Source organism: Kogia breviceps, chromosome 7 (genome assembly GCF_026419965.1).
Source record: "Kogia breviceps isolate mKogBre1 chromosome 7, mKogBre1 haplotype 1, whole genome shotgun sequence".
NCBI classification, from domain to species: domain Eukaryota; kingdom Metazoa; phylum Chordata; class Mammalia; order Artiodactyla; family Physeteridae; genus Kogia; species Kogia breviceps.
In genome coordinates this window covers 66,210,506-66,224,559 of record NC_081316.1, presented here as the reverse complement: position 1 = coordinate 66,224,559, position 14,054 = coordinate 66,210,506, and the positions used below count along the sequence as shown (strand labels likewise).

Below are 14,054 nucleotides of genomic sequence, written 5' to 3'. Positions count from 1 at the left end.
ATTTCACTCTCAGATTTTTCATCATTAGTGTATAAGAATGCCAGAGATTTCTGTGCATTAATTTTGTATCCTGCAACTTTACCAAATTCATTGATTAGCTCTAGTAGTTTTCTGGTAGCATCCTTAGTATTCTCTATGTATAGTATCATGTCATCTGCAAACAGTGACAGCTTTACTTCTTCTTTTCCGATTTGGATTCCTTTTATTTCTTTTTCTTCTCTGATAGCTGTGGCTAGAACTTCCAAAACTAGTTTGAATAAGAGTGGTGAGAGTGGGCAACCTTGTCTTGTTCCTGATCTTAGTGGAAATGGTTTCAGTTTTTCACCATTGAGAACGATGCTAGCTGTGGGTTTGTCATATATGGCCTTTATTATGTTGAGGAAAGTTCCCTGTATGCCTACTTTCTGCAGGGTTTTTATCATAAATGAGTGTTGAATTTTGTCAAAAGCTTTCTTTGCATCTATTGAGATGATCATATGGTTTTTCTCTTTCAGTTTGTTGATATGGTGTATCACGTTGATTGATTTGCATATATTGAAGAATCCTTGCATTCCTGGAATAAACCCCACTTGATCATGGTGTATGATCCTTTTAATGTGCTGTTGGATTCTGTTTGCTAATATTTTGTTGAGGATTTTTGCATCTGTGTTCATCAGTGATATTGGCCTGTAGTTTTCTTTCTTTGTGACGTCTTTGTCTGGTTTTGGTATCAGGGTGATGGTGGCCTCATAGAATGAGTTTGGGAGTGTTCCTCCCTCTGCTATCTTTTGGAAGAGTTTGAGAAGGATATGTGTTAGCTCTTCTCTAAATGTTTGATAGAATTCGCCTGTGAAGCCATCTGGTCCTGGGCTTTTGTTTGTTGGAAGATTTTTAATCACAGTTTCAATTTCAGTGCTTGTGATTGGTCTGTTCATATTTTCTCTTTCTTCCTGGTTCAGTCTCGGCAGGTTGTGCATTTCTAAGAATTTGTCCATTTCTTCCAGGTTGTCCATTTTATTGCCATACTTTTTTAACGTTTTTATTGGAGTGTAATTGCTTTACTATGCTGTGTTAGTTTCTGCTTTATAACAAAGTGAATCAGTTATACATATACATATATCCCCATATCTCTACCTTATTATTAATGAGTAAAATATAAACTAAAATAAAAGAATACTACTTTTCACTTATCAGATTAGCCAACATTATAAAGTTTGAGAATTTTATGTGTCTGTGAGGATACGTATTTCTCCAAACCTTCACCAATACCTCTCAGAACCTGTTTTGTCAGCAACAAAATTTGGGCTAATATTTTCCCAGCCTACTTCTCAGGGAGATAATTTAGGGAGATAATAAAGTGATACAGAATACCCAGATCTAACTTCCAGTCTTGACTCTTATTCTCTAGTCTAGAGCTGGGCTAAACTTTGTACATTAGAATCACTTGGGGAATTCTAAAACGCGTTTATATTCTGGACCCCTACCCAGATTACTTAAATCAGAATTTCTGGTGGGTTAGTACCTGGGTAGCAGTATTTCCTGAAGCTCCTTAGGTGATTCTGTTATGCAGCCAGGGTTGTGAACCACCTGGAATCAGGCTGGATTTTAATTTTGGCCTCACCACTTAGTAGCTATTTGACCCTGCGCAAGTTACCAAACCTCTCTAAAATGTTCTCACTTGTAACATGATGAAAATTGTATCTAAATAAAAGAGTTGTGAGGAGAAAGATAATTCATTTGAAGCGATTAGATTGGTGCCTGTGTATACATAGTAAGATTTAATAAAAATTACATGCTACTGTTGTTGCTGTTGTTACTAACAATACAACTTCTATTGAGAAAATGGTTGGATAAGTCTGGTTCTTAAATAGCTGCTTTTTACACAACCATTCCAGAAGTGGCAAAGTTGTACTATTTGAAGTGAGATCTAGAGTGGCTACCCGCCATAGACATGCTCTCATAATTTTTCATTATCTATAAAATGTATTACTTTCTGAATTTACTTTGCTCATTTATTGATTACTAGTCTTGCTCCACCAAACTAGAATGTAAACGTCATGGGAGCAGGAACATTGACTGTCTTTTTCATGCTGTAACCCCATTACTCAATTGGTGCCAGACTTTTAGCAGATGTACTTTAGATTTGTTAAATAAGTGAGTGAAAAATCTGTTTTTAGTATTTTTGTCAGTGTTTTCTGACAGGCACGTAAGATTTTGAATTCTTGCTTTCAAGTTAAAATTGGAATTGACATTTACTGCCGTCACATGAATATTTTGTTGCTGTTTTGTGGACCTAGTTTTACCTTTTTTTTTTTTTTTTTTTTAAGTAGAGCAATCAGGCAAATTTGACACTATCTTTGCCACTTAATTTTATTTCCAAAATACAGATTTGTTTCTGCCATTGAAAGCTTTAGTACCACCATAATGCATTAAATAACTCCTGTAAATTAGCTTTCAGGAGCAAATAGCAAAGTATATTAGAATTTTAGTCCTTTGTTCTCTTTAAAGATATTCATTAGTTAAAGTAATGGAAGTAGAAACAGACTTGATTTTCTAGGTGATTTTAAAAATATGATTAAATACACTAACAATGGATTATCTGGAAAAGAAATAAAGAAAACAATCCCATTTACAATAGCATCAAAAAATAAAATGCTTAGGAATAAATTTAACCAAGGAGGTGAAAGATCTGTACATTGAAAATTATAAGACATTGATGAAAGAAATTGAAGAAGACACAAACGAATAGAAAGATAGCCCATGTTCATGGATCATGAGAATTAATATTGTTAAAATGTCTGTACTGGGCTTCCCTGGTGGCGCAGTGGTTGAGAGTCCACCTGCCGATGCAGGAGACACGGGTTCATGCCCTGGTCCGGGAAGATCCCACATGCCACGGAGCGGCTGGGCCTGTGAGCCATGGCCACTGAGCCTGCGCATTTGGAGCCTGTGCTCCGCAACGGGAGAGTCCACAACAGTGAGAGGCCCGTGTACTGCAAAAAAAAAAAAAAAAAAGTGTCTGTACTATCCAAAGCCATCTACAGCTTCAGTGCAATCCCTTTCAAAATTCCAATGACATTTTTCACAGAAATAGAAAAAACAATCCTAAAATTTCTGTGGAACAACAAAAGACCCCAGGTAGCCAAAGCAATCCTGAGAAAGAACAAAGCTAGAGACAACACAATTCCTGATTTCAAACTTTATTACAAAGTTATAGTAGTCAAAATAATATTGTACTGGCATGAAAATATAAACATAGGCCAATGGAACAGAATTGAAACCTCAGGAATAAACCCACACATATACAATCAACTAATAATTGACAAGGGATCCAAGAAGATTCAATGAGGAAAACATAATCTCTAAAATAAATGGTGTTGGGAAAACTGAATAACTCCATGCAGAAGAATGAAATTAAACCCCTATCTTACATCACTCACAAAAATTACCTTGAAATGGATTAAAGACTTAAATGTAAGACCTGAACCTATAAACCTACTGAATGAAAACAAGGAGAAAGCCCTGTGGCAGTGATTTTTGGATATGGCACCAAAAGTGTAAGCAACAAAAGCAATAATAAACAAGTTGGAACTACATCAAACTAAAAAGCTTCTGCACAGGAAAAAAAAAGGTAAGCAAAATAAAAATGCATTCTAAAGAACGGGAGAAAATATTTGCAGACCATTTATCTGATAAGGGATTAATATCCAAAATATATAAGGGACTCATACAATTCAATAGCAAAAAAAACCCAATCCAATTTAAAAGTGGACAAAAGACTTGAATAGACATTTTTCCAAAGAAGACATACAAATGGCCACCAGGTACATGAAAAGATGGTCACTATCACTAATCATCAGGAAAATGAAAATCAAAACCACAATATCACCTCACACCTATTAAAATGGCTATTAAAAAGGCAAGAAACAAGTGTTGATGAGCCTGTAGAGAAAAAGGAACCCTTCTGCATTGTTGATGGGAATGTAAATTGGTATAGCCAAACTATGGGAAACAGTATGGAGTTTCTTCAAAAAATTAAAAATAGAACTCCCATAAGATCCAGTAATTCCACTTCTGTATATCCGCAGGAAATGAAAAAATGATCTTGAAGAGATACCTGCACCTCCATGTTCATAGCAATGTCATTTGCAATAACCACAACATGGAAACAACCTAAGCATCAATCAGTGGATGAATGGATAAAGAAAATGAGACACACACACACACACACACACACACAGAGGGATGTTCAGCCATGAAAAAGGGAATCCTGCCTTTTTACAATAACATGGAGGACCTTGAGGGCATTATGCTAGGTGAAATAAGATAGAGAAAGACAAATAATGTTATTGTGGAATCGAAAATGTATATGTGGAATCTAAAAATGCTGAATTCATGAAATAGAGATTAGAATGGTGGTTGTCAAGGGCTGGGAGGTGGGGGAAATGGGGAGATGTCAATGGAAGGGTACAAACTTCCAGCTATAAGATGAATGAGTTCTGGGGATCTAATGTACAGGATGGTGACTGTAATTAATTATACAGTATTAATACTTGAAAGTTGTTAAGAGAGTAGATCTTAAATGTTGTGTCCCCCCCCACACACAAATGGTAATTATGTAAGGGGTTGGAGATTATTGTGGTAACCATTTTGCTTATACACATATATCAAATTATCCCATTGAACACCTTAAACTTACATATGTTATAAATCAATAATATTTTGACAGAGCTGGGGAAAATGATCATAGGAAATACCCAGAGATGACATATGGATGGCAAATCAGAGGAGTTTTTTCTCCTCTCTTATTAATTTTCTAAATTTTCAACATTTTTATAATGTGAATATATTCAAAATTTGTTTAATCAGTTAAAAATGAAATGAGGGGAAAATGTGATTTAAGAGCTGATTTGTTTTATGGTATACATTGACTGTTACGTTAGTAACTTACCTTGATTCTGGTCTTAATTTTGCTACTAGTTGCATGACCCTGAGCAAATAATTTCCTTTCTCCTGACTTCAGTTTCCTCATTCATAAAATGTAAGAGTTAGCCTAGATAGTTTTCCTATCTTATTCTTAAAAGCTAAAAAAGTGTTGATGACATTTACTAACACTAATTGTGATATATTATTGTCAAAGAAACTAGTTCATTTGAGGAAGAAGATCCTCAATTATTTCAGGTTTGTTTAAACCTCTGAAATTATACTTCCTCATGATATTATGATTTCTTTTTCAATATATTTTTGTTTAACTGGTACAAACTTATGTGTACTCCTGCTCTATCTTAAGTGAATGTTTGGTAGATTTCATGACTTGTTCTGCTTCCAAGGTTATTTCATGATCTGAGTGTCACATTTGGGTGATATCCTGAGCCTAGATATAAACTGACTCATGATCCTTATCTAGAGAATTTCCCTTCCAGATTAGGGAAAAGATAACCAGTGAGTATGGATGAAAATCATAAATAATAGCAGAGCTCAGAGGGTCATTGTATAAAGGTGCTTATTCTGTTTTATGAAAAGCTAGGAAGAGTTACATTTTAAAGAGGGATTTAGGTGGAGGAAGCCATATTTTGAAGTTGGGATATAACCAGAATATGCACACAAAAAGCAGAGAATCATTATTTTTAAAATTTTGCTTTAAAGTGGAAAGTCTCTTGATTCTCTTGAGATCCTTGAATTCTGATGGCAGTTCATCTGACAAAGTTATCATTGGTAATGGGGAAAGATTTGCTAACCCAGATATATCTGAATACTTTTCCTTTTCCTCTTCCTCCTAGGCAGCAATCATTAGTAGGGTTCAATGTAGGATTGTGGCTTTGGATCTTCGAGGTCATGGTGAGTGAAGTTCTTAATTAGTCACTGACTCGATATATTTGCCAAGCCCTTTGAATAGTGTTAAATATTACAGATTTCATTGTGGCCTGGGCTGTTCCATTTGTGCATTTGGAGGGAAGTCCTAGCTTTCAGTTTTCATAAATATTTTTATACACACACACACACACACACACATATATATATATATATATATATATATATCATTGTTTAGCTAAGAAAATGTCCACTAACTTAACCAAATTCTGATGCTGGTGATGTATGAGGAATGTGGAAAAATCTTTGCTACTGTAATTATCCTTCTTCAAATGGCCAACTATAAAGATATGTATGTAACAGAAAATCCTTGCTATGCCCATCATATACCATTATAAAATCCCATTTCATTATCCCAAGGTGAGATTTTTTGAAAGCAAATACTCTTGCTTTTATGATTTATCTTCATGGGAATTTTATTTTTTAAATATTTTCTTTTTAGGTGAAACAAAAGTCAAGAATTCTGAAGACCTGTCTGCAGAAACCATGGCAAAGTAAGTAATCTAATACTGTTTATACAATCACCAGGCTTCCATTACTATTATAAATAATAGTATATCTTTATCGCTCTCCTGGTGAGATTGTTGAACAACAAATAACACAGAGAAAATTTTACTTCTTTTCTCTTTCCTCTATATCTGGTGTTTCTTTACTATTTCATATTGAAAGAAACCTCCATCTTCCTTGGTATATTCAATGTGATGGTCATCACTTAAAGCACTTGAAAATTCTTCAAGGCACAGTTTAGTTTGTGTTGGCTTTTGAAGTTTTCTTCTGTTGACAGAGTTGAATAGAATCTGAATATCTACTGGGACCCATGCTTGAAAATTAGTTGTATACAAAAGGCTCTGTAAGACGTTCTTAAGATATCCTGCCCACATTCTTTGTCAAGCATTATATAAGACAAAAACAGGGTATTGAAGAATAACTGATTATACCCCGGCCTCAAAGTAAAAGATGAGTATAGCACATACAGTGGCTCTCAAACCTGGGCACTCATCAGAATCATCTGAGAAGTGATTAAAGTACAGATGACCTACTGAATTAGTACAGACCTACTGAATTAGTGCTTCTACCAGTGGGTCTGGGCATTTAGATTTTGATAAATTTCTATAAAGGAATCTGATGCAGCCAGTCCCATGACTGGTGTTTGGAGACCACTATTCTATATTGTAAACAGGATTTTTCCAACTACCCTGCTTTTAATACGTACTCTCTCATGTGCTTAATGCATGCTCTCTCAAGTGTATTTTCTTTTTTTTTGCGGTACGCGGGCCTCTCACTGCTGCGGCCTCTCCCGTTGAGGAGCACAGGCCCCGGACGTGCAGGCTCAGCGGCCACGGCTTATGGGCCCAGCCGCTCCGAGGCATGTGAGATCCTTCCGGACCAGGGCACGAACCCGTGTCCCCTGCATTGGCAGGCGGACTCTCAACTACTGCGCCACCAGGGAAGCCCCCTCAAGTGTATTTTTGGCACCAAAAATATCTTGTCCCTTTTTACTTTAGCAGCTTTAATACATGAATAAACTATTTTTCCTTCAGGACCCAAAGTCATGTGACCATAATCGTATTGTTATAGTAGGTGTTATTTATGTATTATTGTATAGTAGGTGCTATTTATGTGCTTCATTAAGTATAAATTAAACATTTGTTAAGAATAAATTAATTATTTTAATTAGTCTGTAGTGTAAATATTATCACTTTTTTACCAATGAGAAAACTGGCTCAGATGGGTTGAATAACTGCATGAGGTCACACAGTTAATAGAACAGAATTGTGATCATTCAACCATAGTGCTTGGCAGAGAGAGAGAAACAACACTGTGGGAGGACCATTCCACTCAATAAACACGTGCCTGAGAAACCATGAAAAGAGAGCCAAGAATCTGCTCCCTCAACTGTTCCTTTGTAATATGAGAACAATAAAGCCCAAAATAATCAAGTTTGTTAGTGATACCTATAGAAAGATTTGTGAATAATTTTTAAAGCATTTCTTGACTGTTGACAAAATAGTGAAATACATCATCTAAGTGGCCCAACACGGTCAAAAATAAATAAATTTTAAAAAAACAAAAGAAAACAAAACTACTATAAGGTATCTATCACCTTACACCGGTCAGAATGGCCATCATCAAAAAATCTACAAACAATAAATGCTGGAGAGGGTGTGGAGAAAAGGGAACACTCTTACATTCTTGGTGGAAATGTAAATTGATACAGCCACTAAGAAGAACAGTATGGAGGTTCCTTAAAAAAACTAAAAATAGAACTACCATATGACCCAGCAATCCCACTACTGGGCATACACCCTGAGAAAACCGTAATTCAGAAAGAGACTTGTACCATAGTGTTCACTGCAGCACTATTTACAACAGCCAGGACATGGAAGCAATCTAAGTGTCCACTGACAGATGAATGGATAAAGAAGATGTGGCACATATATACAATGGAATATTACTCAGCCATAAAAAGAAACTAAATGAAGTTATTTGTAGTGAGGTGGATGGACCTAGAGTCTGTCATACAGAGTGAAGTAAGTCAGAAAGAGAAAAATAGATACCATATGCTAACACATATATATGGAATCTCAAAAAAAAAAGGTTCTGAAGAACCTAGAGGTAGGACAGAAATAAAGATGCAGACATAGAGAATGGACTTGAGGACACAGGGAATGGGGAGGGTAAGCTGGGACGAAGTGAGACAGTGGCATGGACATATATACACTACCAAATGTAAAATAGATAGCTAGTGGGAAGCAGCCACATAGCACAGGGAGATCAGCTCGGTGCTTTGTGACCACCTAGAGGGGTGGGATAAGGAGGATGGGAGGGAGACCCAAGAGGGAGGAGCTATGGGGATATATGCATATGTATAGCTGATTCACTTTGTTATAAAGCAGAAACTAACACAACATTTTAAAGCAATTATACTCCAAGAAGGATGTTTTTAAAAAAAAGAAAAATATTTTGCTAAACATTAAAAAAAAATGTTAAAAAAAAAAAAACAAAGATGAACCTCCCATTAGGTTCGAACAGCTCCCTATACCCCTCCTTCATAGTTTTATCCCAGTTTATACTTGGATTTTCAGTACCTCTTTGCTCACTTGCCCTCCCTGCAAATGTAAGCTCCATGAAGAAAGGGACTTGTCGGCCCTTTTTACCACTGTACCCCCAGACCTGCCACAGTACCTGGCCTGTGTAGAAACTCAAAAGACAGTGACTTAATAAATGGATAAGTGAGTCCTACTACAAAAAAAAAAAAAAGAGGGGAAAAAGGAACATTGGGGATGGAGGGATGGAGTGCTTGGAGACGCCTCCTGTGTTGCAGTAGCTGGGCCCTGGGGAAGCTGTGTGTGCTTCAGGTCTTGGGTGCTAGATAAACTACAGGAGCTTGTGGAGTCAGTGCAAACCAGGAACAATACCCTCTTTTTCTGCAGTATCTCTCCTTTGCCCTCTATTGGGATAGCTTGACATCTTGCTGACCGGCAAAGGAAATCTATTTAAAGGCCTCATCCAGTTTTGCAGAACATGAAATAAAGGGTGAATGAGAGCTAAAAGACACTAAGTTGCTAACTCATACAAAAAGTTAAAAAGAGAATAAATGATTAAAACTTCTATAATAGATGAAGATAATTACTAAGAATCAGAAGAGCCAACAAGTTGGATTCTTGCTGAAATAGTTGAAACAATAAAACATTTATATTGTTTCTGAGTTCAATCATTCTGTGAAACAAAAATCTCAAAATGGGCATCTTAATGGGCAATTAGAGGGGTTTTCAAGTAGCACTGACAGCATGATTTTTGCCTTTGACATCAACTTCAGAACCTAAACCCTACCTAAAATGCAACTCCACTGAAAGTAGAAGAGCCAAGATTTGAGTTACTCTGATGCTTCTTTTTCTGTTATGTCTGTGATATGTTATACTGCTTCTCAGGAAATGAGCTAGTTTTAATAAATATGATAGAATCCCCCTAGAAGTCATCTACCAAAATTGTGGTATATCCAGTTACTGACTAGATAATCTTTCATAGCATCCTTTTATTTTTCTCATTATTTCTGTTATGAACCAAAAATTTTAGCCTTAAGTTTAACTCCAAAGGAATATTAAACTGTTATTTGTTTTCGCTTATAAAATTACGTGGCTTTATCTCCCATTTAGATTGTCTGCAGATGCTACCACTACCCTATTCACATCTGTAATTGTTGTATGAGATTTTTAAGATTAATTCCTTCATAAATAATTAATAACATTTACCTTTGCCATTCTGAATACTGTGGAGACCATATCTGAATGGCTGTGTCCCTACATTCACAACTGCTGTATTTGGCTAACATGTGAGTACCTGAGATACATAGTGACACTCAGTAAGACAAAACTGTCTTTTGAAGTTGACTGACTCACCCGTTCACAAAAGAAGACAGTAGAGACAGTGGTCTCTAGAAGCACACCTTACTTTCCTATTGCTATAGCATAGAAGGCCCATATGCAAATAAAAACCAAAGTTCCTGCTTTACTTCTCATTTTCAAAGCTTTGAGGTTTGACTTTGTTAAATAGATCCGCTCATAAAGACTGGAACGGAAGCCAATAAAAATTAGCTCTGAACATCTTTCTGGTTTCCCAGAACACTAAATTTGTGTTCATACTTCAGACAACTTCACATAACAAATTGTAAATAATAGTTAACATTTGAATAGCACTTTACTCATTTCAAAGTAGTACGTTCAGTGTGTCAGTTAATTCTCAAAGCAATCCAGAATAGTAACTGATATTCTTATCTTCATTTTATAGTTGTTGAAACTTTATCTGAGAGATTAAGTAGCTAATACAATTCCACATAGTAAAAAATAAACTGGGGCTGCAATTCATCTTGTGACGTCAAACTTCACTACATTACAATGCTTAAAATTGTTTTCCTGTTTTATGGATGGGGAAACTGAGGCATAGAGCAGTTAAATGATTTGTCCAGAGTTTCAAGCTTAGGTTTAAAATAAAGATATATGTTTATGTAATCGTACTAAATGTGTGAAATAGTGAAGGTGTGATGTAAAGGAAAATTAGAAAATTTTGGTTCTTAGTCCTTAAACTTCCATTTATCAGAAGAGCTAGCTGTGTGGCTACACTGTGGGGGCGGTGTTAGGAGGTTTACGTAAGTACATTTGCAAGATGGTCCAGTAGACCTTTACAGTCCTAGGACTGTTAGTTACAGATCAAAGGAGAGAGTTAGGAAAGAAAACTATCTTTACAGTGTTGTCAGAGTACATTCCATGCCTTTTTTCCTTCTCTTTGCAGAGATGTTGGCAATGTGGTTGAAGCCATGTATGGGGACCTTCCTCCTCCAATTATGCTCATTGGACATAGCATGGGTGGTGCTATTGCAGTCCACACAGCATCATCCAACCTGGTGCCAAGCCTCTTGGGTCTGTGCATGATCGATGTTGTGGAAGGTAAGTTTTTTTAGTGCTGAGCAAATCAAATTCTTTGACTTACAAAAGACATCCATGGTAGATTATTGTTATCTTGTTTTTATTTATTATTGACGTCTCTCATCTCAAAGTATGTTCCTCTGTCTTTTATATCATTTTTTTAATGTTATTTTGTGGCAGAGGCATTCCCAGTATTTTTTTTATTGGGATACAATTGACATATAACTTTGCATTAGTTTCAGATGTACAAAATAATGATTTGATATATGTATATATTGTGAATGATCACCACAATATGTCTAGTTAACATCTATCACCACACATAGTTACATATTTTTTTTCTTGTGATGAGAACTTTTAAGGTCTTTTCTCTTAGCAACTTTCAAATATGCAATACAGTATTAACTATAGTCACCATGCTGTATGTTACATCCCTATGACTTATTTATTTTTTAACTGGAAGTTTGTACTTTTCACACCTTCACTCATTTTGCCCACACCCCACATTATGTAATAATTTTACGTCATCAAAAACTCTTCGTAAACATCTTTTATGGCTGCATAATATTTCAGTTATTTGTATGTCCCATAATTTTATTTAACATCTAAAAAGAAACTGCCATGTCTTTTATGACCCAGCATCAGAAGTCACACTACTGCTTATATAAGTCAGCCAGCCCTATTCAGTGTGGAGGGACTGTTGAACACCAAGAGGCAAAAACCATTGGAGGCCGTCTTGGAAGCTGGCTATCACATCAGTCTTCTGAATTTTCTTAAACTGCTTCCTTTTTTTCCCCCAAGTGCCACTTAATTCTGCTGTCATTGAGGGGAGATGTATACAGTTGACTCATTAAGTATAAATGCTCAGAATATATTAAGTGCTGTGGTTAAAATTTTTTGTTTAACATCTAGGTACAGCCATGGATGCACTTAATAGCATGCAGAATTTCTTACGTGGTCGTCCTAAAACCTTCAAGTCTCTGGAGAATGCCGTTGAATGGAGGTAACCCACAAATCTATATTGTCTATATTTTAAATGTTAGATTGTAGCTTTCCTTTTTCATCAGCTCAAGCACCAAGTTGAAAGGAATATTTTAGTTCCCATGCCTTAGCTTTATTGTAGTATCATGTATGGAAACATTTACGTAAGGAGCAGATTTTTTAAAAAATATTTTATATGTTTCAGACTTGGCTCAGTTCTCTAAAACCCATCCTTTTTCCAATACACTATAGTACCTCCTAGAATCTTAATAATTATGGATCATCTGCTGTCTAGCTGTTCCCATCTCTAAGGTGGGAGTTTGGACTAAATGAGCTTCTAAGACCTTTCCATCTCTGATGCTCCATGGTTCTAGATTCACTTTCTGTGTTCCAGAGAAGATGGAGAAACAGATGGTTGTAGATTCCCTTTTCAGTTTTTATTTGGTTTTTGCATAAATAAAAACCCTTTGGCTAAATGGTTCTCATAAAAATTACTGACTGAAATGGCTATGGCTTCCACTTAAGTAAAGGCTGTTCAGTTATTAATTATACACTAATTCAATCAATTATTTGAATATTTATTAAATGCATTTATATTTATTGAACACTTTGTGCTAAAGGGTAATGATTCAAAGATGAGTAAAGCACTATCCCTCCCCTCAGGATATCAGTCTTGGGATAAAATATCTTCAGTGTCCTGTCTTCCTACCTATCCTTCAAAATCCATTTCTAGTCCCCTCTCCAGAACCCTTCCTATAATTCCTACAAACTACCCACGTCCCTCCTTCAGCAAAATTGCTAAAGACCTTTAAGTCTGTATTATATTGTACTGTTTACCCCTTAAGTCTTCTAATCCTCCTTTAAGGGATATGCTTATATTGTTAATTTTCATTTCTGTCTTAATGCCCTTCCTTCATCATAAGGTCAGAAGCTATTCTCTATTTCTTTTGTACTTTCATGTAGCATATAGCATACCTGCTGACTGCTTTAGCAGGCAGAATGTATATATTTTCTGAGTCAGAGATATCAAGTGGAAATTAAGGACCTGGTAAATATATCCTAGGGATTCCTCCTAGGACAGAGGATCTCATGCCAAATATGGATTGCCAGAATGATATTTGTGTTTGATATGGTTGCTTTTGCCTCCCCTGTTCACTACTGGGATGCAAGATATACTCTTGGAAGCACCAAAAATCTCTCCATCTTGAGCAGCTACACTGACAGTGCGGCTGCTGCCAGCTCAACATCAACCCTGGACACCCTGCCTGCTTCCCCAGTAACAACTAGTGAGAAAATTATTCCAAATAACTTAAAATTTATTCAGTAAACATTTTTTTTTTAGTACCTAAGATGTGTCAGTGCCTGATCTAAGAACTGGGGATGAATCAGGCTTAGTTCCTATCATCAAAAAACTGGGAACATACATACAAGTAAATGCATAAACACAATACAATGAAGAAGGTACAGAAGACAGGCACCCAAACCAGCCCATGATGAACCTTTTGTTAAGGGGAAATAGAGTCTTGATTCTAGTGCCAGATGTAGGGTAGAATAGGCATTCCATTTGTTGAATGTTAATATGTTCTGGGTTCTATGAGAGCCACTGATTTCTAGACACTTTCTGAGCCTAAGAATCAGAAAGAATACAGTGAAGTTTTTGGTAATTTTGTTTTGTGTCTGCTGGATATCTGAATCAAGTTTATGACTCATGGCCATTTTGATTATTCTAGATAACTTTTTTTGGAAAAAAAAAAAGGTGTTGAAATACAAGACCAATCTGTTTAAATTCAGTAAAGATTT

General features: G+C 36.0%; 1 protein-coding gene across 1 annotated transcript in view; it reads left to right on the top strand.

The window, feature by feature from the left end:
- The window catches only part of PPME1 (protein phosphatase methylesterase 1), a 55,816-nt gene that overhangs the window by 18,548 nt on the left and 23,214 nt on the right, over positions 1-14,054 (top strand). The window contains exons 4-7 of the mRNA XM_067038535.1: positions 5,760-5,817; positions 6,293-6,344; positions 11,140-11,294; positions 12,186-12,276. Of these exons, the coding sequence (XP_066894636.1) occupies positions 5,760-5,817; positions 6,293-6,344; positions 11,140-11,294; positions 12,186-12,276 (356 nt within the window). The remainder of the gene's footprint in view (positions 1-5,759; positions 5,818-6,292; positions 6,345-11,139; positions 11,295-12,185; positions 12,277-14,054) is intronic.